The sequence below is a fragment of the Amblyraja radiata genome, chromosome 7 (assembly GCF_010909765.2).
Source record: "Amblyraja radiata isolate CabotCenter1 chromosome 7, sAmbRad1.1.pri, whole genome shotgun sequence".
In the NCBI taxonomy this organism is placed as follows: Eukaryota; Metazoa; Chordata; class Chondrichthyes; order Rajiformes; family Rajidae; genus Amblyraja; species Amblyraja radiata.
Window position 1 is genome coordinate 35017793 of NC_045962.1, and position 26170 is coordinate 35043962.

General features: G+C 42.2%; 1 protein-coding gene across 4 annotated transcripts in view; it reads left to right on the forward strand.

The window, feature by feature from the left end:
- psmd14 (proteasome 26S subunit, non-ATPase 14) overlaps window positions 1-25912 on the forward strand; it is an 82105-nt gene extending 56193 nt beyond the window's left edge. For 3 of the 4 annotated variants that reach the window (XM_033024149.1, XM_033024151.1, XM_033024148.1), the window contains exons 7-11: window positions 3987-4094; window positions 13948-14022; window positions 15472-15597; window positions 15718-15780; window positions 24959-25372. In XM_033024149.1, coding sequence (XP_032880040.1) covers window positions 3987-4094; window positions 13948-14022; window positions 15472-15597; window positions 15718-15780; window positions 24959-25057 — 471 coding nt within the window. In that variant the 3' untranslated portion in view covers window positions 25058-25372. Of the gene's footprint in view, window positions 1-3986; window positions 4095-13947; window positions 14023-15471; window positions 15598-15717; window positions 15781-24958 lie in introns of all 4 variants that reach the window. The other variant, XM_033024150.1, reaches the window with a different exon arrangement.
- Window positions 25913-26170: the final 258 nt, after the last annotated feature.

A 26170-nucleotide genomic window follows, 5' to 3' on the forward strand; every position in this document is an offset into this window, starting at 1 on the left:
TTGATAAATAGTTATTGTTGCTTTTTAAACATAAAATAATAAAGCACAGTAATTTATATCACATATCTTTAAATATAAATTTCACGGAACACACATTCAAAATATTTTTCCAATGTTTTTTATTTACGCCATAATTCCCCAATAAAACCTGAAATAAATTGTTTATTAGTGACTATAAGGAGTTCCATTGGGCCCTTTCTGAAGCACTCTGGTGTAATTAACACCTTGCTTACCTTGTGTTCATCAAAGTGCTGGCCATTAATGAGTCTGTTATAGTAATGTGCCGGAATTAGGGATTCTGACTGCTTGGGGAAAGAACAGAATCATTTTTCCAACAAAATTAGCAGTTGCAATACTTTTTTTTGAACAAGTAGCCTTAAATATTTTTTTTCTTACCTGAAACATCAGCATTGGTTTGGGACACTTCTTCACTTAATACAGCTTTGTATTACAGCATTGGACAAACTGCTCACCCCCTCCATGACACACTGGTCAACCTGATGGGCCTGTCCCACTTACGCAACATTTACGGCGACTGCAGGCACCCGTCATAGGTCGTTGCAGGTTGCCGAAAATTTTCAACATGTTGAAAATCCAGCGGCGACCAGAACATGGTACGACTCTTTGGGCAACAACTCACGACCATACAGGCTTCATCCAGCGACATGTCGCCGTGGTGTCGCCCGTATGGTCGTGAGTCGTCTCCTCAGTCACCCAAAGAGTCGCAGCGTCTTTCTGGTCGTCGCTGGATTTTCAACCCTAATGCCGCAACTGTCAACAAATTCAACCTATTCGATTTTTCATTATACTAAGAATGACAACAGTCAAGAGTTTTTTTTGATTCCCGTTAACTCACAAACATTGTCTCGATGAGAGGGAAAGATAGATCAGCCACAAATGAATAGTGGAGTAGACTTGATGGGCCAAATAGCCTAATTCTGTTCCTATAACTTATGAACTTATGATGTAAGAAATAATCACCTATCATCTCACCTCATCTCAGGAATTCAAGTCTGCCTTTGGACCAAGGCAGTAGGTACAAAGGTTCAATGGTGCTTTTAGTGTCAACGCACAGTGAAATTATTTTCTAACATACAGTCCAGTCCAGTATCCCCATGAAAATGTACAGAAAGTCTACTGAGCCCACATGCAAGAGGCGCCAGGTTTCAGCGCCATTTTCGAAGTCCAGTCCGTGTTCTAGTTGTTATGAGCATTGCCTGATCCAGGCAAGCCCCTGTCTGCTGCAGATCTCCAGCATCACCTTCCTTGGAGGAGTGGATCGACCAGCGAGCCGACATACGTATACTCGCCCGTCTACCTTTGTGCCCTAGGTCGCCTGAGTGCGCAGTAGGCCAGACCCCGATTATCTCTCCTACCGGCCTTGTTCCTCGTCCTTCGTATTTGTCATGGTCATCGGCTCCATCCTCCTGGTCTCTGGTCTTCGGAGGACCATGCAGGGGCCGGCTAGTTGGCATTCCCCCTGTAGGTCGCGGTCCACCGGGTCCTGCGTTTGGCCGCGGGAGATGAGGAGTGGTGATAATTAAAAATAATTAAAAATGTGGACAGCATTAACAGGATTAGAAACAATTTGTTTGTGATAGGGAAATAATACTTAACAATGTTCTTTTACTGGTAACTAGGATATCCTGGACAGGGCAATTACTGGGTTGAGGAATAAGAAAGGGAGAACAAGTAAGGCGTAAGATTTAATCGGAACCTGAGGGGCAACGTTTCACTCAGTGGGTGGTGGATATATGGAACGAGCTGCCAGAAGAGGTAGTTCAGGCAGGTACAATAGCAACATTTCAAAGAATTTGGACAGGTACATGGTTTGGGAAGAATTGGAAGACTATGGGATAAATGTTGGGCAAATGGAACTAGCTTAGATAGGTCGGCATGGACAATTTGTGTGGAAGATCCTCTCCATGCTTTATGACTATGACGAATGGCAGCAGTGTTTTTGGATTTTAAAGAAAGCTTTTGATAAGATCCCCCAAGTGGTGGGGTTGGGTAAGTACTTTGGACTGCAGGTCACATGCGGGTGTGGATTGAGGAATTCATTGACAGATAGAAACAGACGATTAAGAAGACAGAAAGACACAGAATGCTGGACTAACTCGGCAGGTCAGGCAACATCTCTGCAGAACATGGACAGGTGAAGTTTCAGGTCCGGACCCTTCTTCAGACTGAAGAAGAGCCCGATCCAAAATATCACCTCTCTGTGTTCTGTGAATTCCTCAATCCACACCTGCATGTGACCCAAGTCATTCCAGCACTTTGTGTCTTTTTTAAAAATATAAGCCAGCATCTGCAAGACCTTGTTTCTGCAATGTGATGAAAAACACCCTTTTCTCAGAATCGTGTAGGCTGCTGCAGGGATCTGTGCTTGGGCCACAGCCATTTACGGTATATATACCAATGATTTGCATGAGGGAATTAAATGTAACATCTCAAATTTTGCAGACAAGACGACAAGACAATGACAGCATTGTAATTTTTCGATGACATTCAATGGCAGAACATATGTCAAAGCAAAAAACAAAAAAAAAATCTGCAAAATTAATCACAAGATGGCTCTCGGCATTCGTGTGCAACCAATTTAGAATAAATTTTAACAGGTATATAATGTGCTTACAGATACTGTAGATTTGGTTATTGGTTTTATATTGATTTAAATTGAATTAAAGATGAGAATTCAAATTGAATCAAATATGGTAATTTCACTGTTATTCACTGATATATTCTTTAAATAAACCAGTACAGAGGATCAAAAAAACAGTCAAATTCTGCTTTTAAACACACGTTTTGCCTTAAATCCATCTTCAATGCAATTTGTTTCAGATTCACAGTGATCACCCATCATGATATGCAAACTGAACTTAAACTGAATATTTCATACCTTTATCATAAAAATAGAAGTTATGAATATAATTTAAAGCAGATACTGTAACTCTGGAGGAACGTGAACTGAATCCACCTGGGACAGTGAGTGCTGTTATCTCTGGGTAAAATGAGTTAATAAGGGCTTAATTAAGGCAATGATTGTCTTCCAAAGCAGAAGCTGATTTGTGTTGACACTGGAAACTCTTGAGCTGAGAGAAGATTGTATCCAATGTCACCAGAGACGAGCCTTGTTGTGGGCTTGGATATATAGTCGGAGAGAGGGTAAAAACTGTCATTTTGCTGAAACAAACAATGTTTTCTGTCATTATGGATGAATAACATTAGGCAGTCTTAGTTTGTGTAATATCATGAATGTGTCTACATTAATATTTTATTGATACTGCAAAGCTAGCTAGAAAGTGACCTGTCGTGGATCAGTGGTGACCTTGCCTTCAGTTTATCATCCTTTGTTTTTGTTCTGATTGTAACTCTGATGAGGGCCATCTAAATCTATTAGACAAGCAACAGACTATTTTGTTGAAATGGGTAAGCAGAGGCTTATGACTGGAGTAGAATGCAAGAGGGAGTTCCTTGCTGGCTATAATTTTGTTGTCATTTCGAGTGTTGTGATCATTTCATTGATGTGACAGGTCTGGGCTTTCCATATAATCCCTTAGCCTGTGCTCACTTTCAGTATTATTTGCTTGCTGTCATTCATGTTGATTAGATGCTATCTGGCTGATTAATATATGTAAGAACAACAAATTATTCAGTTATTGTACTAAGATAATATAAATGAAGTACGTCGCATATTTTGGGAAGATATGGGTTATAACAATTTATGTAAATAGGTTGTCAGATGAGCAAACATACTTTCATAACTGTATATTCCCCTATTGATGTTGCATACAAATTATGTGTTTAATTGATGTCACCTCGCATTACAAGTTATAAAGAGGTGTGCGGATGGCACAAGCAGCAGGAAATTCCTTCTACTTGGCTTTTCATTAAGTCTTTGTCTGGACGGGAGCCAGAGCCAGATGTGACACCAAAGTTCTCTTGAACTGAAACAAAATAATGTTATTTTTCTTTCCTTCCAAAAGGTTGTTATTGACGCCTTTAGACTGATCAATGCAAATATGATGGTGTTGGGACATGAACCGAGACAAACGACTTCAAATCTTGGACATCTCAACAAGCCATCTATCCAGGTACATTTGTCCAGCTGTAAATTCATGGTTCAAATTATTTGTGAATACGCACATCATATTGTGCAGGTTGACTCAAATGGAACCTCGTATTCTCTGAAGTCTTGAGAGTTTGTACCACTTGACCATTTTAGCCATGTTGGAACCAACCTTTTGTTGACTCATAGAACATAGGAACAGGCCCTTCGGCCCACAGTGTCTGGTCAAACATGATACCAACATAAATTAATCTCCTCTGCCTGCACATGATCCATATTTCTCTATTTCCGGCATATCCATGTGCCTATCTAAAAGCCTCTTGAATGCCTCTATTGTATCTGCTTCCACCACCACCACCACTGGCTGTGGGTTTCAGGTACCCATCACTCTCTGTAAAAAAACTTGCATCTCACTTCTCCTTTAAACATTGTGCCTCTCACCTTAAAGTCTTTGACGTTTCCATCCCTGGGGAAAAAGGTTCTGACTGTCTATCCTATCTACGCCTCTCATCATTTTATATACTTCTATCGCGCCTCCCCTCAATTTCTGGCTTTGCAAAAAAAATTTTTTTTTTAATCCAAGTCTGTCCAACCACTCCTTATAGCTAATACTCTCTAATCCAGTCATTGTTCTTGCAAACCTCTCCTGTACCCTTTCCAAAGCCTCCGCATCCTTCCTATAATGGGGACAATCGGAACTGTATGCAATACTACAAATACAGCCTAACCAAATACCTGCGGAAGTTGCAATATCAATGGTACTTTATATGGAGTCATATTATTAGGTACAATATGACTTAATGTGTTCAATTCCCTGGTCGATGAAAGCAATCCTACCTTGTAACACTACCTGGATTTCAAGCTGCAATTATTGTGTTGAAGAAAAGTATTCTATAATACTAAGCATGATGATTTTTATTGTTCTGTGCTTACTGTTTTATGTTGTACTTTTGTTGAAGTCTACGAAAGTGTAAAAGATAATGAGCAGAAATGTGCCTGGGGTTTTGACTGGGCATAGACAAGCCCATGCATGCATGTTTCATGAGACTAGTTCCATGACCCTTTGATGACTGTGCAGTAATGACCTCTCTTGTTAATTTCATGACATTGTTCCAAATCATTACTACAGGATAATGGCTTTCTGTAGCCGGAGCTAATCTAGTGCAAGGGAAGTATTGTTGTGCCCTTTGCATTAATAACTGCAACTGTACATAAGTGTGACTTTTCATAATGTACATGCCCCCTTCTATTCCAAAAGAGTTAAAAATCTTTGAAAATAGCTCCAAGGATTACAGAAGTACTGTGGTCACAGTCCCAGCCCAGAGGGTGGTTATTCAGAGACCAGTGAGGCACTTGATTTGCCAAAGACTCTCCTTTATCAATGAGGTGGTGAGGTGGTGAGGTGGGAGGGGGTGACGCCGAGAACAAGGAGAGACCCAGTGGGGCGAGAACAAGGAAGGACCGGGGGGGCTGAGAACAAAGAGAGACTGAGGGGGGGCGCCGAGGGACCATCGGGACGCTAATGAGGACTTTTGTACCTTTGTCGGCGCCAAATACATGAAGATTCTTTGTGTACTTTATGTATTGTATGCAAAAACAAATAATTTCACTGTACATAGGTACATGTGGCAATAAAGTATAATTGAATCATTGGATTACACTCTACTTGAATGAGCGAGTTACAGGAACATTCAAACAGAAGTAGCATAAAGCAATAAAGCACTCAGGAGACGAGGAACTGCAGATGCTGGAATCTTGAGCAAAACACAAATTGCTGGAGTAACCCAGTGGGTCAGGCAGCATCTGTAGAGAGCCATTTCAGGTTGGATTGGCACTCATTCCATCATGATAAGCAATCGTTTCTTTTATCATCAGCATATCTTGGCTGAAATACATTGAAGTATGCAACTTGGTCTAGTTACTATTAAAATTCAGTGCAAAACCCAAAGCATAAAAAACACAAAAAGTGCTGGAGTAACTCAGCGGGTCATGCGGCATCTCTGCAGGAGATTTCCACAAAAAGCTGGAGTAACTCAGCGGACAGGCAGCACCTCTGGAGAGAAGGAATGGGTGAGATGTCCTCAATCTTTACGGAACAGGGGTTCACATCCCATCATAGATGAGGCCCTGACTCGTGTCTCCTCGGTACCCCGCAGCTTCGCCCTTGCTCCCCCTCCCCCTAAGTCGCAACAGAGACAGAGTCCACCTAGTCCTTACCTTCCCTTCCACCCCATCAGCCGTCGCATACAACACATAATCCTCCGAAATTTCCGCCACCTCCAGTGGGTTCCCACCACTAGCCACATTTTCCCATCTCCCATCGCCTTCCGCAGAGACCGTTCCCTCTGCAACTCCCTGGTTAATTTATCCCTTCCCACCCAAAGCACCCCCTCCCCAAGTACCTTCCCCTGCATAGCAGAAGATGCAACACCTGTCGCTATACCTCTTGCCACGACTATGTCCAGGGACCCGGCAGTCCTTTCAGGTTAGGCAGAGGTTCTCTTGCACCTCCTCCAACCTCATCTACTGTATCCGTTGTTCAAGATGTGGACTCCCATACATCGGAGAGACCAAACGCAGACTGGGCGCTCGTTTTGCGGAACATCGCTCAGCCCGCGTGAACCAACCTGGTCTCCCGGTTGCTGAACACATTAATTCTCCTTCCCATTCCTTCACAGAACTTTCTGTCCTCGGTTTCCTCCATTGTCAGAGTGAGGATAAACGCAAAATGGAGGAACAGCATCTCATATTTTGCTTGGGCAGCTTACAGCCAGTGGTATGAATATTGATTTCTCTTACTTCAGGTAGCCCCAGCATTCCCTCTCTCTCTATCCCTCCCCCACCCAAGTCACACTAGTTTCTCATTTTCACTCTACAAACAGCTTACAATGGCCTGTTTCCTTTATCATCGTTACTTGTTTGCATATCTTTCATTAATTGTTCTTTATCTCTCCACATCACTACATATCTTGTTTCCCTTATCCCTAACCAGTCTGAAGAAGGGTCTCGACCCGAAACGTCACCCGTTCCTTCTCTCCGGTGATGCTGCCTGCCCTGCTGAGTTACTCTAGCTTTTTGTGTCGAGCATCTCTGGAGGACATGGATAGGTGACGTTTTGGGTGGGGACCCTTCAGGATACTTCCTCAGAATGTATCTCCATAGATACTGCCTGACCTGTGGAATTACTCCAGAACCTAGGTTTTGTTTGTAAACCAGCACCTGCAGTTCTTTGCATCGGTAAAACACAAAATGCTGAAGGAACTCAGCGGGATAGGCTGAACCTGTGGAGGGAATGGACAGGCAACGTTTGGGGTTGTGACCCTTCTTCAGCTTTGGATCCTTGTATCTTGCTGCCTTCCTCTTGCGTATGGCGTGCACAGCCTAAAGTTGTAGGCACCAAAACACTACATCTATTTGTGCACGTCGGGTTGATTGCATTAGTTGAAACAGGGTGGACCACGTGAAGGTTGCAATCTCCCATCCCATCATGCTGCCTGACACGCTGTGTTCCTCCAGCACTTTCTCTATTGCTCAAGATTCCAGTGTCTGCAGTTCCCAGTGTCTCTATTAAAACGAGTGCATATTTTTGTAGAATAAAAGATGTCGGTACGCATATCATTCCTTGCTGTCGGTGTCTATGGTGGATCGATGTCTGATAAGCTGCTTAAGCTGTTGAAGGGCCTGAACACCTAATTTGATTAATACATTTTATTTTCTACGCTATTCTTTTTGTAATATTAAAAATTATAAAAAGGTGAAAATCCAGTTTATAACATTTTAGAGTTATCATACGTTCTGTCACAAAAAAATCACTGATTAAAACTATTAATCACATTTCATTTCAATTATATTTAAACGATGCACATACTTAATTTTATGGTGGTGATTTGCAAATTGTGCTGAAGACTCCAAGTGGTTCCAACAACCATAACCCTTGCTGGTCAATGGCAAGGCAATGGCTTAATTGTAATTAAAATTTAATCATCTGAATATTTTTGCAAAGATTTTTTTTTATCATGTAACTTCCATGTTTAATTAACGTTGAAAGCCTCCATCAGTTTTACTCACTAATTGCTGTAACAAAAACTCTTCTGAAATATTTCAATACATAAATGTGATCTTTGATGACGTTAAGGCCTTTATACTCCATGAATATTAATTAGCTCACCAATTAATTGAGCTGTGTATCATACAAGTCAAAAAGTCATTTATTGTAGCAAGATCAGTGTTTAATTAATTTATTTTTCATTGTTTATAGTGTACAACTGATTCTTTCTTAGGTTGGTTGGTCCACAGCATGAACTTGATGCTTCTGTTGTAAAATACATTTTAAACATAGGATATTTTAACAAGGAGAGATTCTTTGATTAATACGGGTGGAAATTTTCTTAGTCCCAAAAGATATAAAAGGAAAATATGATTTACTTTTGGGTAGATTAACTAAGTCACTGACGGTCCACAGAGCACAACTTTTCAGGGACATCTAAAAATTATTTATTGCACTTTTTAAAGAACTCTATGCATCAATATTTACACATGGCATGCTATTGCTGTCAATGTCAATATTTTGACCTAGTTCCAGGTCTCTTTAAAACAATTTGGTTGGTAAGATGGATGCAGACAGCTGTACTGTGTTATTTGAAAAAAAGGCATGTATGTGAATTATAAATCCCAGTGCAAAAATAATATTTAGTGTACTTTTTGAATGAATTATATTTTGATAGATACAAATTGCACAAGAAAATTACTCTTCGCTTCCCTTCTCAGCAGTTTGTTCATTGGGTCACCACATTGTAAAACTATTGTTAAAAAGCTTTGTGGCAGGTTCATTGGAGAATATCTCTGCGGCACACTGCTGGAAATGTTTTGTTTTTTTTCAAAAATATGCTTTATTTAAAAATAATAGAGGTAATGTAATCAGTGCATGCCTTAATATTCATTGTGTCATCAGATACATACATTTCCTTGACAGTGCATCAAATGCCACTCCAGCAGCATCACTATTCAGCTTTTACTGAACCTTGATGTTGGAAGATTTGATCCTGTGCGACTCGTTAGGAACCTTGTCTCGGCAACATTACAGTAAGGCCAGAAGCTTCCCATGGCAAAGAAAAATGAGTGAATATCATCATCCTCCATTTCCTCTATTAACACCAACATTGATTCAGAAAAGATCCACCACTTGCCACATCTTCCCATCTCCTCCCCTGTCTGCTTTCCGCAGAGACCGCTCCCTCCGTAACTCCCTGGTCAATTCGTCCCTTCCCACCCGAACCACCCCCTCTCCGGGCACTTTCCCTTGCAACCGCAAGGAATACTACACTTGTCGCTTTACCTCCCCCCTTGACTCCATTCAGGGACCCAAGTAGTCTTTCCAGGTGCGGCTGAGGTTCACCTGCACCTCCTCCAACCTCATCTATTGCATCCGCTGCTCTAGATGTCAACTGCTCTACATCGGTGAGACCAAGCGTAGGCTTGGCGATCGTTTTGCCGAACACCTCCGCTCGGTTCGCAATAACCAACCTGATCTCCCGGTGGCTCAGCACTTCAAATCCCCCTCCCATTCCGAATCCGACCTTTCTGTCCTGGGCCTCCTCCATGGCCTGAGTGAGGACCACCGTAAATTGAAGGAGCAGCACCTCATATTTCGCTTGGGCAGTTTGCACCCCAGCAGTACGAAAATTGACTTCTTTAATTTTAGGTAGTCCTTACTTTCTCCTCCCCTTCTCAGCTCTCCTCAGCCCTCTGGCTCCACCTCTTCCTTTCTTCCTCCCCCCCTCCCCCCACCCTCACATCAGTCTGAAGAAGGGTTTTGACCCGAAATGTTGCCTATTTCCTTCGCTCCATAGATGCTGCATCACCCGCTGCGCTTCTCCAGCTTTTTTGTCTACTTTTGATTCAGAAAAGGTTTGGCGAGGTCAGACAGAATCCACCTTAAAGTCAACAAAGTATCATTGAAGTTAGTCCTTGCATGGGTCATAGTCATACAGCATAGAAACAGGCCCCTCATTCCAATTCATCCATGTCGGCCAAGATGCCCCATCTAAGCTAGTCGCAGTTGCTTGTTTTTGGCCAATCTATCTATCTATATATTATTAAAACTCTCATCTTGTTTGTTTGTCCGTATATATGCGCGTGTGTGCATATGTTCCCGAAACCCCGCCAAAACGCTACAATATTTGGCCCAGCTTACTCACCATTGTCCTGTGAAGTAAATGAAACAAGTTTTGTTCAGATTGATGGAATATTTTACAAGTTATTCACATTTTAAACTTTACAAAAATCATTTTTCAAACCACTTTTCCACTTGCCCTTGCCCTGCCCTGCCCAAATTTTTTTTTTTAATCGCCATTTTTTAATTTTCGCGTATTCCTGCCTGGCCTCACATCGGGGACCCAATGGCTTCACGGGTAAGTTTCCTTATACTTTACAAATGCCTCCAGGGGTCCTCTATTCACTTTATTAACTTTAACTTAAATTTCAGCTTTCAGCGGCATAACTATGAATGCGGCAGCTGCGCATGCGCAGTTTGGTGGAATATTGCATTGGGGGAGCGGGCCCAACTGATCTGCACTTGGTCTAGTATCTATATGTTACTAAAACTCTCGTCTTGTTTCTATCTATATTTGTTTGTTTGTGTTTGTTGTCCCATATGATCCTGGAACTATGCCAAAACGGTAAACGGTAGCGCTAAAATTTTTGCACCACCTTTATCCCGTGGTTTCCTTATACATTCCTGTCATCTTTCCTTCAGATTTGATGTTATATTTCACGTTATTGATATTTACAAGTTATTGATATTTACAAGTTTCAAAAAGTCCAGTTTGAGAAGAATAACTGTGACTGCTGTGAGTTTTTGGCAGCTTCCAGTGATGATGTCACAATGGCATCTCACAGTCCTCCAATCACAATGGGATCTCATTTACATACGCTGCTGTGAACATTCCACATGCTGGCAGTTGCTGGCAGTTGAAGCTATGATGTCACATTGGGATCTCACAGTCCTCCACCCGACAAGAATTTTCCCTGTGGCTCCGGGGGGCTCCTATCTCCGGTATTATTCACATTTTTAACTTAAAAAAAAGAGAGAGAGAGATTTTATTCGAATCCTTACGTTTTCATTGACGACTAACAGTGTAATTGGGTTATTTTAAGGTTTGATTTGGCATTGTGTTTAGTGGGGGAGTGCAAAAGGGGAGAGGTGAGGGAGGGAGTGACTGAGCGTAGGGAAACGGAGAGGGAGGTAGAGGTGAGGGAGGGAGTGGAGGAGGGGAAGAGGAGAAGAGGGAGGGTGAAGATGAGGGGGACGGAGTGTATGAGCCGCGCCTGCGCAGTTGGGGGCTATGGGTGATTATTGCGTTGGGGAACAGGTTGGGGGAATGGGTACTTCACAATGGAATCTCATTTAGCAGCAAACAAGATTTCTTGGGAGGAGGTTTTTTCACTGTGGGGTGGTGAATAGGGGAGAGGTTGCGATTTTCCTTGTGGTGGGTTGGGATGGGGGGGGGGGAGCTCCACATTTCATTGTGGGGGGTGGAATAGGGCAGAGGTTTCTTTACAAAAAAAAATCCAGAATTTTCCTTGTGGGGGTGTGATGGGGGGGAGGTGATTGCGCTCCTCCCCCACCCAACACGGATGGGGACGATTGATTGGCTCCGTAAATTCCAGAATTTTCCATTTGGGGGGATGATGGGGGTGATTGGCTCCAGGGGGTGCCTATCTCCGGGGTGATCGCCGACGCCGTTCCCTCCCTCCCTGCGCGTTGGGGGACGGAGCCCAAAGGGTCCCACTTGGTCTAGTATATTACTCTCATCTTGTTTTTACGTATAAATGCGTGCGTGTGCGTGTGTTCTCGGAACTCCGGAAAAATGGTACATGATAGCGCAACAATTTTTGGCCCACCTTACTCACCATTGTCCTGTGATGTGCTGTAACAAGTTTTGTTCAGATTGGTGTTATATTTTACAAGTCATTGACATTTTAAACTTTACAAAACCCACTTTACAAAACCATTTTTACACTTGCCCTACTCGTCAGCCGCGTTCGACGTCACAATGACGTCAAAATGTGATCCCGAATATCATTTGAAAACAAAGTCAGCATTTTCATTGACATTGATTTTATTCTAATGAAAAATCCCGTTTAATCAAGTTTTTCCATTTTCATTAACGGCTAACATTGTCTTTAGGTTATTTTAAAGAAAAAGCGCGATTTTCATTGAGAATTTCATTTAAAAAAAACCCATTGCGATTTTCATTGTGAGGGCGTGGGATAGAGGGGAGGTGAGGAGTGGGGGAGCATGAGGACAGAGGGAGAGGAGGGGGAGGGGAAGGTGTGGGAGGGGAAGGTGTGGGAGGTGAGGAGGGAGAGTGGGGAGGAGGGGGGATAGAGGGAGAAGAGGGCAGTGGGGGAGGTGAGGAGGGAGAGTGGGGGTGGGATAGGGGGAGGTGAGGGGGAGCAGGGGGATAGAGAAAGAGGAGGGGGGTAGGGAGAGTGGTTATGGAGAGAAGGAGGGAGTGACTGAGGGTAGGGGGAAGGAGAGGGAGAGGTGAGGGAAGGAATGGGGAAGGGGAGGAGGAGAGGGGAAAGAAGAGGGAGGGTGAAGAGGGGGAGGGAGTACTGGGGATGAGGGAATGGAGAAGGATAGGGGTAGGAAGAGGGATGGCGAGGTAATGGAGGAAGGGACGGAAGAGGGAGGAGAGGAGGGAGGGGGTGAGGGGAGAAAGCAGAGAAGGGTTGGTGGAGGGTGGGGAGAGGGAGGATAATGGAGATGGGGAATATGGGACTGAAGAAGGAGACATTGATCTTATATTTTACAGGTTATTGCCATTTTGAACATTAAAAGTGTCGCCGTCTCGCTCCCACTTGCCGGCCGCGCCTGCGCAGTTGGGGGAGGGTTGCCGTGACTCGCGTTACAACAGGGATCTCTGGCATCACAACGGGAACCCGTCAGCGGCGCTTGCGCAGTTGGGGGCTATGGGTCAGTGTTGGAATGTTGCTTTGGGGGACGCACCTGGTCCAGTATTCGTCTAAACGTTTCCTATCCATATACCTGTCCAAATGTCTTTTAAATGTTAGAAACAAGGAGCTTCAGATGCTGGTTTACAACAAGTAGAAGAGACCCGAAACGTGGCCTATCCATGTTCTCCAGAGATGCATCTGAAAATACTGAGTTACTACAGCAGTTTGTGTCTATTAACTGTTATTATTGTACCTGATTCAACTACTTCCTCTGGCAACTCGTTTTATTTACTCACCACACTGTGGTGATTTCTGTTAAATTCTCCCCTCTCACCTTAAACCAGTCGTCTGGTTCTTGATTTCTTATCTTGGAAAAAAGACTCACCCTGTCGATTTTTCCTCGTGATTTTATACATCACCATAAGATCACCCCTCAGCAATCTGTGCTCCAAGAAATAAAGTCCTCATCTGCCCAACCTCTCAGCCCTTGATTCTTGGCAACATCCTTGTAAATCTTCTCTGTACTCTTTCCAGCTTAGTGGCGTCTTTCTTAAGCATGGTAACCAATACTGAACACAATACTCCAAGTGCGTTCTCATCAACATCTTGTGTGCAAGCTAATTCTATTTTTTTAATACATAAAAGAGTAGCAGAAATTTGAAGTTTTATTTCAAATGAATTTATGAATGAATTACACCTAACAAATCTGGTCATAATTGACTGTGATATTGTAAATTTGATGTGAGAAATACAAATTGTGTATGCTTTTAAAACGTGTGTGAACATCAATTTGTTGCCAAATTCACCTTCTGTCAATTTTTTTCAGCAGATAATTTGAAACAACCAAAATATGCAGGTTAGCTTAGTCATGTAGCTGTTCCCTTTCAATTGTTAAGCTGTGAATTTTGTACTTTTAGGCTTTGATTCATGGATTAAACAGACATTACTACTCTATCACCATCAACTATCGGAAAAATGAACTTGAACAAAAGGTAATTGTAATTATTAATCTTTTTTCTGTCTTTTTGATTTACACTTTTACCACTTTACATCTTTGCACATTTAGCATGTTGTATCTAAGATTGTCAAGAGGTTAACAGCGGATGACTCCCGCCTACACACACCTCATGATTGTAAACTAAGTTTGCTGTCTAAGTCTCTAAGTGTTGGTGGAGCTGCTGCCTCACAGCACCAGAAACCCGGGTTTGAAGGTTAATTGGCCTCTGTAAATTGTCCCTAGTGTGTAGGGACTGGATGAATTTGCAGAGGCCCAATTGACCTACAAACCCGCACGTCTTTGGGAGGCTGGAGGAAACCAGAACACCAGGAGTAAACCCACTTGGTCACAGAGAGAACGTACAAACTCCACACATACAGCACCCGAGGTCAGGATCAAACCCGGGACTCTGGCGCTGTGAGACAGCAGCTCTACCAGCTGCCTACTGTGCCAGGACTGAAATGCATCCTTTTGAACTTGTCATTTTATGTTTCGTTAAGGTCATGAACAAGGCCATAAACCAGCATCTGCAGTTCCTTATTTCTACAGAAATTAGATTGCCTAACACACAAAAAACAAATGGTGCTTGACCATCCTGTCATCGCATAAATGTTAATGGAAATGATGACACAAAGACCTGCAGATGCTGGAACCATGAGCAAGACACAAAATGCTGGAGGAACTCAGCGGGTCAGGCATCTTCTGCGGAGGGAATGGACAGATGACATATCAGGTTGGGACCCTTCCTGATTGGAAATGTCTCTGTTTCCTTCACAGATGCTGCCTGACTTGTTGAGGTCCACCAAAGGGGTGGGGGGGGGGTGGGGGGGAGAGGAGATGGATGTGTGTGTGTTTACATGTGTGCAAGCATACATGTGTGTGTGCAAGCGTACATGTGTGTGTGTGTGCAAGCGTACATGTGTGTGTGTAAGAGTACATATGTGTGTGCAAGTGTACATGTGTCTGCAAGCGTACATGTGTGTGTACATGTGTCTGTGCAAGCATACATGTGTGTGTGTGTGCAAGCGTACGTGTGTGTGCAAGAGTACATGCGTGTGTGTGCAAGCGTACATGTGTGTGCAAGAGTACATGTGCGTGTGCAAGCGTACATGTGTGCAAGCGTACATGTGTGTGTGTGCAAGCGTACGTGTGTGTGCAAGAGTACATGTGTATGTGCAAGCGTACATGTGTGTGTGTGTGTGCAAGCGTACATGTGTGTGTGCAAGCGTACGTGTGTGTGTGCAAGAGTACATGTGTGTGTGTGCAAGCGCACATGTGTGTGCAAGCGTACATGTGTGTGTGTGTGTGTAAGCATGCGTGTGCAATTGGTACTTTGGAATTCACAATTTTTGAATTATGTAATATTATGAGGGGCCAGCACATGTATGCTGAAACTCTGCTTCCTGCTACTCAATAAATAGATCACTTGAATTTGTCACTACAGATGTTGTTGAACTTGCATAAGAAAAGTTGGATGGAAGGGCTGACACTTCAGGACTACAGTGAGCATTGTAAACTTAATGAAACCGTTGTGAAAGAAATGCTAGAATTGGCCAAGAACTACAATAAGGTAAAAAAAACTGCACTAATCTCTTATTTCATTCCTATTTTTAAACTACTGTTAATTACATTAAATTCTTTTTTTGGGGATTATAAATTATATATGCATGAATATTTGTTTATTTAATAGGCTGTTGAGGAAGAGGATAAAATGACCCCTGAACAACTGGCAATTAAAAATGTTGGAAAACAAGTAAGTATGGACTGTCTGACTAATTTTGTTTAGTTCAAATACTGCATGGAATCAGGCCCTTTGGTTCACTGAGTCCACTCCAACCATTGATCACCCATTAACATTAGTTATCCCACTACACATTAGGGGCAATTTACAGAGGCCAATTAACCTACGAACCCTCATGTCTTTGGGATGTGGGAGGTAACTGGAGCACCCAGAGGAAACCCACGCAGTCATTAATAGGGAGAACCTGCAAACTCCACACAAACAATCTGAGGTCGGGATTGAACCCGTGTCTCTGGAGCTTGAGGCAGAAGCTCTGCCGCTGCGCCACTGTGCCACCCTGAATCTGAAACTTACTTTTCTCCATTATCAGTTTGACAATAACCAAATTAATGATTGGGATGAATTGCATCTAGGTACAGTCCTGACTTTTTTTAAATATTGGAGATAATTATATGTCTTCCTGCAAAAGAAAGGAAAATGTGCATTTATATACAGGTGTATAAAACCATGAGGGGATGATAGGATGAATGCATGGAGTCTTTTACCCAGGGTAGGGGTATCAAAAACCGGAGGACATGAGAGAGAAAAGATATAATATGAACCTGAGGGGCAACTTGTTAATTCAGAAGGTAGTGGATATATGAAATGAGCTGCCAGAGGAAATAATTGAGGCAGTTCCTATAATAGCATTTATAAGATACTTGAACAGGTACATGGATAGGAACGCCTCGGAGGGATATGGACCAAACCTGAGCAAATGTGACTAGCTTAGATGGGGCATCTTGGTCGGCATGGACGGGTTGGGCCAAAGGGCCTATTTCCTTGCTGTATGCCACTGCCTTTACAGAACATCATAAAGCACTTTTCAGTGAATGAAATATTTTAAGTACATCATACACACAACTCCCAAAAGGAGCAATGTGATAATGACTAGATAATCTGTTTTAGGAATGTTGATTCATAGATAAGTGTTGTCCAGGACTCTGGGGATTACTCCCCTACTCTTTGAAATATTGTCATGTGATCATATTTCACAGTGAATGGCAGGCTCTGGGGAGTGTTGTACAGCACAGGGATCTAGGAGTGCAGGTACATTGTTCCTTGAAAGTGGCATCACAGGTAGACAGGGTGGTCAAGAGGCGTTTGGCACATCAGTCAGAGTATTGAGTATAGAAGTTGGGAGGTTATGTTTGCACACTTTGGTGAGGCCACATTTGGAGTATTGTGTTCAGTTTTGGGTTACCTTTTATCGGAAATATGTTATTTAGTTGGAAAGAATGCAGAGAAGTTGCCAGGAGGTTGAGAAGGCTAGGAGTTTATTCCTTGGAGAGCATGAGGATGAGGAGTGACCTTGTAGAGGTGTATAAGATCATGAGGGGATTAGATAGGGTAAATGCACAGTATTTTACTAGTAGGGGAATCAAGAACCAGAGGACAACCAGAGGTGAGGAGGTAAAGATTTAATAGGAACCTGAGGGGCAACGTTTTTACACAAAGGGTGGTGGGTGTATGGAACGAGCTGCTGGAGGAGGTAGTTGAGGCAGATACTATCACAATGTTTAAAAGACATTTGGGCAGGTACATGGATAGGACCAAACGCAGGCAGGTGGGACAAGTGTAGATGGGGCATGTTTGTAGGCATGAGCACGTTTGGGTGAAGGGCCTATTTCTATGGTGTATGACCATGAATCTAAGTGGAAGCGGCCTCAATCCAACAAGTGCAATACTCCCCTTTCATTTGAGCATTAGTCTAGACTTTTGTTCTCAGGTTTTTGGTTGGGATTTGAACTAAGAACCTTCTGCCAGGAATGCTTCCAACCATCATTTATATTACTATAAGTGTCAAATCTTTTTTGGCTTGCAGTCCAGTATAATGAGATTTGAACCTCCCCACACTATCTCCACTTCTGAAGGGATTTTCTGTTTCTGTCATATGGTTGCTATTTTTTATACAGCCCTCCTTATTCCTTAACATCCAAGGTTCCCTGGCCTTGCAGATATTTCTTTTTATTTGCTGCCATGTTTTTAATGGGAACATATTGGCTTTGATTTTTTACAATTTCACATGTAAATGCTTCCCACTTACTGTAGACCAACCTTCAAGTAGTTGCTCTCAATATCCTTTTGCCAGATTTCCTCTTATGCTATTGAATTCAGGCCACATTCAGAACCTGAATTTCAAGGTCCACCATTTTTATTTTCTGTGACTACCTTGAAACTTGGATAGACGCAAAATGCTGGAGTAACTCAACGGGACAGGCAGCATCTCTGGAGAGAAGGAATGGGTGATGTTTCGGGTCGAGACCCTTCTTCAGACTTGGAGTTATGGTCACTATCTCTGAAGTGTCCTCCCACTGGCACTCCAGTCTCTGACCCGGCTACATTCCCTAAGAGTCCGAAGAAGGGTTCTGACCCGTAACGCCACTCATCCTTTTTCTCCAGAGACGTTGTCTTACCCGCTGAGTTACTCCAGCATTTTATGACTATCTTTAAGATTAGGTCCAGTACTGCCCTTTTTTCCAGTCGGAATATCTACATACCTGATCAAAGCTTTCTCCAGGATGCACCTTAAAAATTCCACCCCCTTTCACATTCAAAACAGTCCTAGTTTAGTTTATAGATACAGTGTGGAAACAGGTACTTTGGCCCACCGAATCCTTGCCAACCCGCGATCCTCGCACATTAACACTATCCTACACACACTAAGGATAATTTACAATTATACCAAGCCAATTAGCCTACAAACTTTTATGTCTTTGGAGTGTGGGGGGAAACTGGAGATTCGGTAGAAAACCCAGGTAGGATTGAGGGAGAACGTACAAACTCCGTAGAGATACCCACTAGTAGTCAGAATCAAACCCGGGTCTCTGGCACTGTAAGGCAGCAACTCTATCGCTGCACCATCGTGCCGCCCATTAATATTGAGCAAATCAAAATCCCATCCTGCTCTGGTACTAATACTCTTGTGTCTCTCTAATATGTCTACATGTCTGCTGCTCAAGTTTATCCTGACTGTCAGGATGCCAGTAGTACCAACAACAAAGTGATCGCCCCTCTTTTGTTCCTGTTCTATGAAAGAGGCTTCATTTGAAGATCCTTCGACAATTTGCATCCCAATTACTGTAGGAATCAATTCTTTTGTCGATATTGCAATGAAAAATGATTGAACCGAAACGTCAACACACTCTGAGGAAAGGTCCTGACCAGAAACGTCACCTATCTATGTTCTTCAGAAATGTTGCCTGACCCGCTGAGTTACTCCAGCACTTTGTGTCCTTTTACGTTAACTGTTTCTTTCATTGCAGAGCTACTTGACTTGCTGAATGTTCCCAACATGTTTTGTTTTTATTCCATATGTTGGGTATTATTTAATTTCTTAAACATTATTTATTTGCCTGAAGGCAGGCATAAGATTAACTAATCAATTGTCACCTGATTTATTCTTTCAATCGATTCTCTTTATACATTTCCACATATAAGACAAATGTAATACTGAGTAACATTTGAGGAAAGACTTCAAAGACGAGTAGTTCTATTGGTTAATTGGTCGCTTTAAAATTGACCCTAGTGTGTACAGAGTGGGTGAGAAAGTGGGACAATATGGAACCAGTGTGTCGGCATGGACTCAGTGGGCCGAAGGGCCTGTTTCCATGCTGTATCTCTAAACTAGTGTACTATACTGCATTCATTGCTAACTTGATCTTCGCTACATAAGAGAAATAATTGGATGATTACTTTGAAGAGCTCCTGTGTTTAGCATGTAGGGGAGGAGACTCTGAGATTGCTATTGACTTTAGACTTGATGATGATGATGATGATATTTTGTCATTTGTACCTAGCTAGGTGCAGTGAAATACTTTGTTTTTGCCTACAAAGTACACAAAAGAGTCACCACAAAGGCGCCGGCACAGTTACAAAAGTACTCATCAGCGCAGAAACAGGCCATTAGGCCCACCGAGTCTGCATCGACCAGCAATCACCCCGTACACTAGCACTATCCTACACACTAGGGACAATTTACAATTTACAATTCTTTACCGAAGCCAATTAACCTGCAAACGTGTACATCTTTGGAGTGTGGGAGGAAACCGGAGCACCCGAAGAAAACCCATGTGGTCACAGGCAGAACGTACAAACTCCATACAACCTTTCATCAGTATATATATTTCTTTACAGATGTCCTCCATTTGGTTGCCACCCTCTCCACAGCTACAAAGTAACCCATTTACTTTCTTTCCCAGTTCTGACCATGCCTTTCACCTGAAATGCTCTCTGTTTCTCACTTTATTTCCACACCGGAATCTGGGTTTATGTTATAGAGGTGTATAAAAACATGGGGGAAATGCACAGGGTCTTTTACCCAGAGAAGGGAGGGAAGGAATGGGTGACATTTCGGGTCGAGACCCTTCTCCAGACTCAAGAAGGGTCTGAAAAAGGGTCTCAACCCGAAACATCACCTATTCCTGCTCTCCAGAGATGCTGCCTGTCCCGCTGAGTTACTCTAGCATTTTGTGTCTACCTTTAATCCTAATGTCTAGGTATTGATGAAGGATCTTTGATATGACTCGTTTCTCTTTCCATCGAAGCTAACTGACCTGCTGAATGATTCCAGCATTTTCTGGTTTATTTTTTTATTTTTATTTTTTTTAATTATTTTTATTAGAAGTACGGTAAATTACAATAATACACAACACATATATCTTAATACATTTTTTGTACCGCTTCATTTTTTTGAGCTTTAAGAAAAAGATAGAAGTAAGGAAAGTAAAGAAAGTGCGCAAGAGTCGTGAAGTGCAAGAGAGTGTTGGGAAAAGAAAGCCCCTTAGAAAAGAAGTTAGAGAAGGAAGTAAAGTAAGAAAGTAGACCCTAGAAAAGAAAGAAAAAGAAAGTAGGGACAATCGCTCTATTATAACATTAAACTCCGCAGAAAGACTACCAACCAAGTCTGTTTTTGTTGTTTTACCTCCCATTGCCAGGTCCTGATACCATTTATTTATTTATTTATTTTTTAAATTACTATTGCACCTCATGCTTGTAATAGGTCCATAAACGTAGACCACGTCTTTTGGAATTGGTCTGCTTTACCTGCTAAGAGGAATCTCATCTCTTCCAGATGTAATGTTTCAAACATATTTGATGTCCACATTTTTATTGTTGGTGTGGGCGCATTTTTCCAGAATTTAAGTATGAGCTTTTTTCCCATTATTAGCCCGTAATTGAATAAATTCTTCTGATACACGTTTAATTCAGGGATACCTTCCGATATTCCAAAAATGATCCATTCTGGTTTTGGTACCAGTTTTATTTTAATTAATTTTGAAAAAATATCAAATATTCCATACCAGAATTTTTGGATTTTTGTACAAAAAACAAAAGAATGCGCCATTTTCTGGTTTATTTCCAATTGTTTGCTTTATTTTTTAATTTGCAACCAATTGGGGTTGTCAAGAGTTTCAAGATCAAATTCCAACATGAGATTTGGGGAACTTAAATATGTTAATTAAATACTGGAATTACAGAATTGGTATCAGTTATGGTGACTGTTGAACTGCTGGATCATCTTAAAAACTCAAAAAAGTTGAAGTTCATTAAAGGAGGGCAGCATAGCTGGTAGAGCCTCTGCCATGCAGCGCCAGAAAACCGGGTCCCATCCTGACTACAGGTGCTGTCTGTGTGGAGTTTACGCGTTCTCCCTGTGACCTCGTGGGTTTCTACCCACATCCCAAAGGCATGCAAGTTCGTGGGTTAATTGGCCCTTGGAAAATTGCACCCAGTGTGTATGGAGTGGATGAGAAAGTGGGATAACATGTGTACGCACGCATCTGGGAAAGGGAGAGGAGGGGGCGTCTGCCTCATGGTCAACTCTTCGTGGTGCACAGACGTGGCAGTTCTGTCTAATTCCTGCTCTCCGCACCTGGCGGTGAAGTGCCGCCCCCTCTACCTACCCAGGGAATTCACCCATCATCCTGACCGCGGTCTATATCCCACCCCAGGCAGACGTCCGTCTGTCTGGCATTGGAGGAGCTGCACGCCATGATCAACAAGCACCAGACAACTTTCCCCGAGACGTTTACCACCATAGCCAAGGACTTCAACAAAGCCAACCTGAAAAAATCACTCCCAACCTACCACCAACATGTCTCCTGCAGCACCAGAGGATTAAACACCCTTGACCACTGCTACACGACCATTAAGGATGCCTACCGCTCTATCCCTCGCACTCACTTCGGGAAATCCGACCATTCAGTGGTGCTGCTTCTTCCTGCATACAGGCAGCAACTGAAGAGCACACCCCCAGATGTGAGGACTGCACAGAGCTGGTCTGGGGAGGCAGAGGAACAACTCCAGGACTGCTTGAAGTCAGTAGACTGGACAATGTTCAAGGACTCGGCAACCTACCTGAATGAATACGCCACAGTCGTTACAGACTTCATAAGAAAATGTGTGGAGGACTGTTCCAACAAAAACCTTCTGAGTGTTTCCTAACCAGAAGCCTTGGATGAACCAGAAGATCCGCATTCTTCTGAAGACCAGATCCCGGGCATTCAGGTCTAGTGACGCAGAGGACTATAAGAAGTCCAGATACGACCTGGACAAGGCCATCAAAAAGGCCAAAAGGGACTTCTGCTCTAAGCTGGAGGATGGGGCAAATGTTCGGCAACTGTGGCACGGCTTGAATGAAATCACCTCCTACAAAGCAAAATCAGGAGGCAGCTCAAACGACAGCGAAGCATCACTTCCTGACGAGCTCAATGCGTTCTATGCACGCGTTGATAGGGAGAACACTGATGTGCCTTCCCGAGCCCCCATGCGCCCTGATGGTATTACAGTCATAGTCACAGAGGCTGACGTCAGAATATCCTTCAGGGGGGTGAACCCTCGGAAAGCACCTGGACCTGATGGTATACCCGGTTGAGTTCTCAAAACCTGTGGAGACCAACTGGCTGGAGTATTTGTGGACATTTTCAACCTCTCACTATTGAGGTCCAAGGTTCCCACCTGCTTTAAAAGGGCTTCAATAATACCAGTGCCGAAGAAGAGTAAGATGACGTGCCTCAACGACTACCGACCAATGGCACTAATGTCCGTGTTGATGAAGTGCTTTGAGCGATTGGTTATGGAGCATATCAACTCCTGCCTCGACAAGAACCTCGACCCAATACAGATCGCCTACCGTGATTGTACAGTAGTTATAAGAATATTTGTAAAATAGTTGTTTGATGATTTCGTAAGATGGTGGTGGGTATGTCACCACGATTTTGTTTTTTTTGGTTTTTGTATCGTGTTGGAATTTAAATAAATAATTTTTTGATACAAAAAAAAAAGCTGGTTACTAAGTTCACGGAACTGGGTCTGTGCATCCCTCTTGCAATTGGGTCCTCGACTTCCTCATCCACAGATCATAGTCTGTTCGAATTGGCGGAAATACTTCATCCTCATTGACAATCTGTACAGGAGCACCTCAAGGCTGCGTGCTCAGCCCCCTGCTCTACTCACTCTATACTCATGACTGCGTAGCCGGACATAGTGTGAACTCCATCAAGTTCGCTGATGACACCACCGTTGTTGGATGAATTACAGATGGTGATGATTCAGAGTATGGAAGTGAGACCGACCGATTGACCAATTGGTGCCAGCTCAACAACCTGGCTCTCAACATCAGTAAAACCAAGGAACTGATTGTGGATTTTGGAAGAGGAAGGATGAGGACCCACAATCCTGTTCATATCAATGGGACGATGGTGGAGAGTCAAAAGCTTCAAATTCCGGGGCGTGCATATTTCCGTTTATCTTTCCTGGACCCAGCACACTGGTGCAATTATAAAGAAAGCACATCAGCGCTTTTACTTCCTGAGAAGATTACGGAGATTTGTTATGTCAAAGAGGATTCTCCTGAACTTCTACAGGTGGAGAGCATATTGACTGGTTGCATTGTGACCTGGTTCGGCAACTTGAATGTCCAGGAGCGGAAAAGACTGCAAAAAGTTGTGACCACTGCCCAGTCCATCACCGGCTTTGACCTCCCCACCATCGAAGGAATTTATCGGTGCGCTGCCTCATAAAGGCAGCCAACATCTGAGACCCACACCACCCTGGCCACACACTCATTTCATCACTGCCATCGGGAAGAAGGTACAGGAGTCTGAAAACTGGAACGTCCAGGTTCAGGAACAGCTTCTTCCCTTCAGCCATCAGGCTACTAAACACGACAACAAATAAGCTCTGAACTACAACAGACTATTATTATTATTGCACTATAATTGTTTGTTTTTTGAGTATGTGTGCATGTGTATATATACACACTGAGCTTTTTTTTCTCTCGTTTGTACCATGTTTACATATTCTGTTGTGCTGCAGCAAGTAAGAATTTCATTGTTCTATCTGGACTCTTGAAATCTGCCGTCCTTGTGGCATCACTACCAACAACCACAGATCTACAGCAATTTGTTTGAACGATAGTGCATGCTAAAAATGATTATTTGATCTGGGCCTTAATTTGGTGGCCATGCCTGTGAAATAAATTTAAGTGAAAAATAATATTTTCCCGTTTACTTGCAGTAAAATCTCTGAACGTGGACCCAGTAAATCATCATTTACGGAAGTTCCAATTAAAAAAAATATTACACAAAGACACAAAATTTCAAAAATGTCTTTAAACATTTAGAACCACATTTTTTGTACATTATACCACAATTCTTTAACTGTGTGAAGTAACTTAATTTTATCCACTTTGAACATCATTGAGAGATCAAAAAATCAGTGAAAATGGTTCCTCTGTGCTTTCACTCATTTTGTCTGTGGGGAAAAAAAATCAGTTGGCATCCTTCAATGAATTTTAAACTGTAATTAATCTGGTTTTTTAGCTGAGAATTACCACCTGCATCCTTCCTCTGAATTATTGTCTGAGATGTATTTTAGAGACTCGGGATTTAAATATGGTTCACAAATTATTTTCCTTTATAATCAAGAACTATAGTTTTAATCATTTTTAAATTGCTTTGTTTTAAAGCTGCAAGACACTTTCATATTGTATAAAATTGGACTGATATGGTATTGGAAAATATATAGGGTCTTATTATTGGGTATTTAACAATTGTAATGATCGGGAATAATGTGGCAAACTCACAAAATTACTACCTTGCCTGGAAAACTATGTCATTCGTTAATAGATTATATCTTTATCTTTCAGGATCCAAAACGTCATTTGGAGGAGCATGTCGATGTGGTGATGACTTCAAATATTGTACAGTGCTTAGCAGCAATGTTGGATACAGTTGTATTTAAATAGTGAACTGTAATATTATAAACGTATTGAGGCATTTTGTTGTGTTTTATTATGAGGCAGTTTCTACTTAATTCACACTATCATTGAGACTGCTGAAGACGACCTAAAACCACAACCATTACATCTAAAGCTGAGAACAATCGTGCAGTACCTGCCTTTGTTTTTGAACCATTCTTCAGGACAAATGGATTTCAGCTCTGTTTTTCCCATTTTGTAAAAATATAGTCAAAACGAGTGTCCAAATTTGGTTTTTGGTATTTGCACTCGTGCAAATTTTTGCATCTCAAAACTACCAATAAAATAAAAGTTAAAACTGTTCTTTGTTACGTGACTTCCCACTGTCACATACAAACAGATTTGTGCTGCCTTAAATTTAAAAAAGTGTTTTGCAATTTCTGAAGACTTCAACCTGAAATGCGGTAGCATTTCTAAAGCCGAAATCTCGACTAGATAAAAGCAGTTAGATGTTCCCTGATCCTTGTTTATTAAGAGTTGTTCTGCACTGCAGAGGTAGCACATGTCTAACACCTCTAGGGTCGGAGCTGTGAATATGGCAGATGCTAAGGTCAAACTAGAGTCTAGTCTGTGAAGAATGACATTTCTGAACCAACTGCTTGGCACGGGGAACGTTAGGTACATTAACCCACTAATTCATGAATAAGACATGCACAAGATTTTTTTTTGAGAATGTTATGTTACGATTAACCTTGCTACAATCCAGCCATAACTTGCAATGACTGGTGGTTGTAAACGACAGTACTCAATAGTCATTACAGATTGTTATAAAAAAATGTTTCTATCATTTATTTGTAAGGGGTTGGTGGTTTTACAGTATCAGGAATAAATAGTGTAAACACATCTGAATGTATCATTGAGTTGCAGATCTGACACAATTGGTATGCATTTCATTCTTGCAGGATGAAAACATTTAATTGTTCGCCTATCAACCATACAAATTTCTTGAAATAAAAAAACAAACATAGCGGTCTCTACATGAAATGCAACTATAGATCGGATGTAAACTTATTTATGAACTGCAGGGCGCTGGATATCAGTACATTGATCATGGAAGGTTTTAACGTCCGTGGTAAAACTACAATCACCGCGAGGATAAAG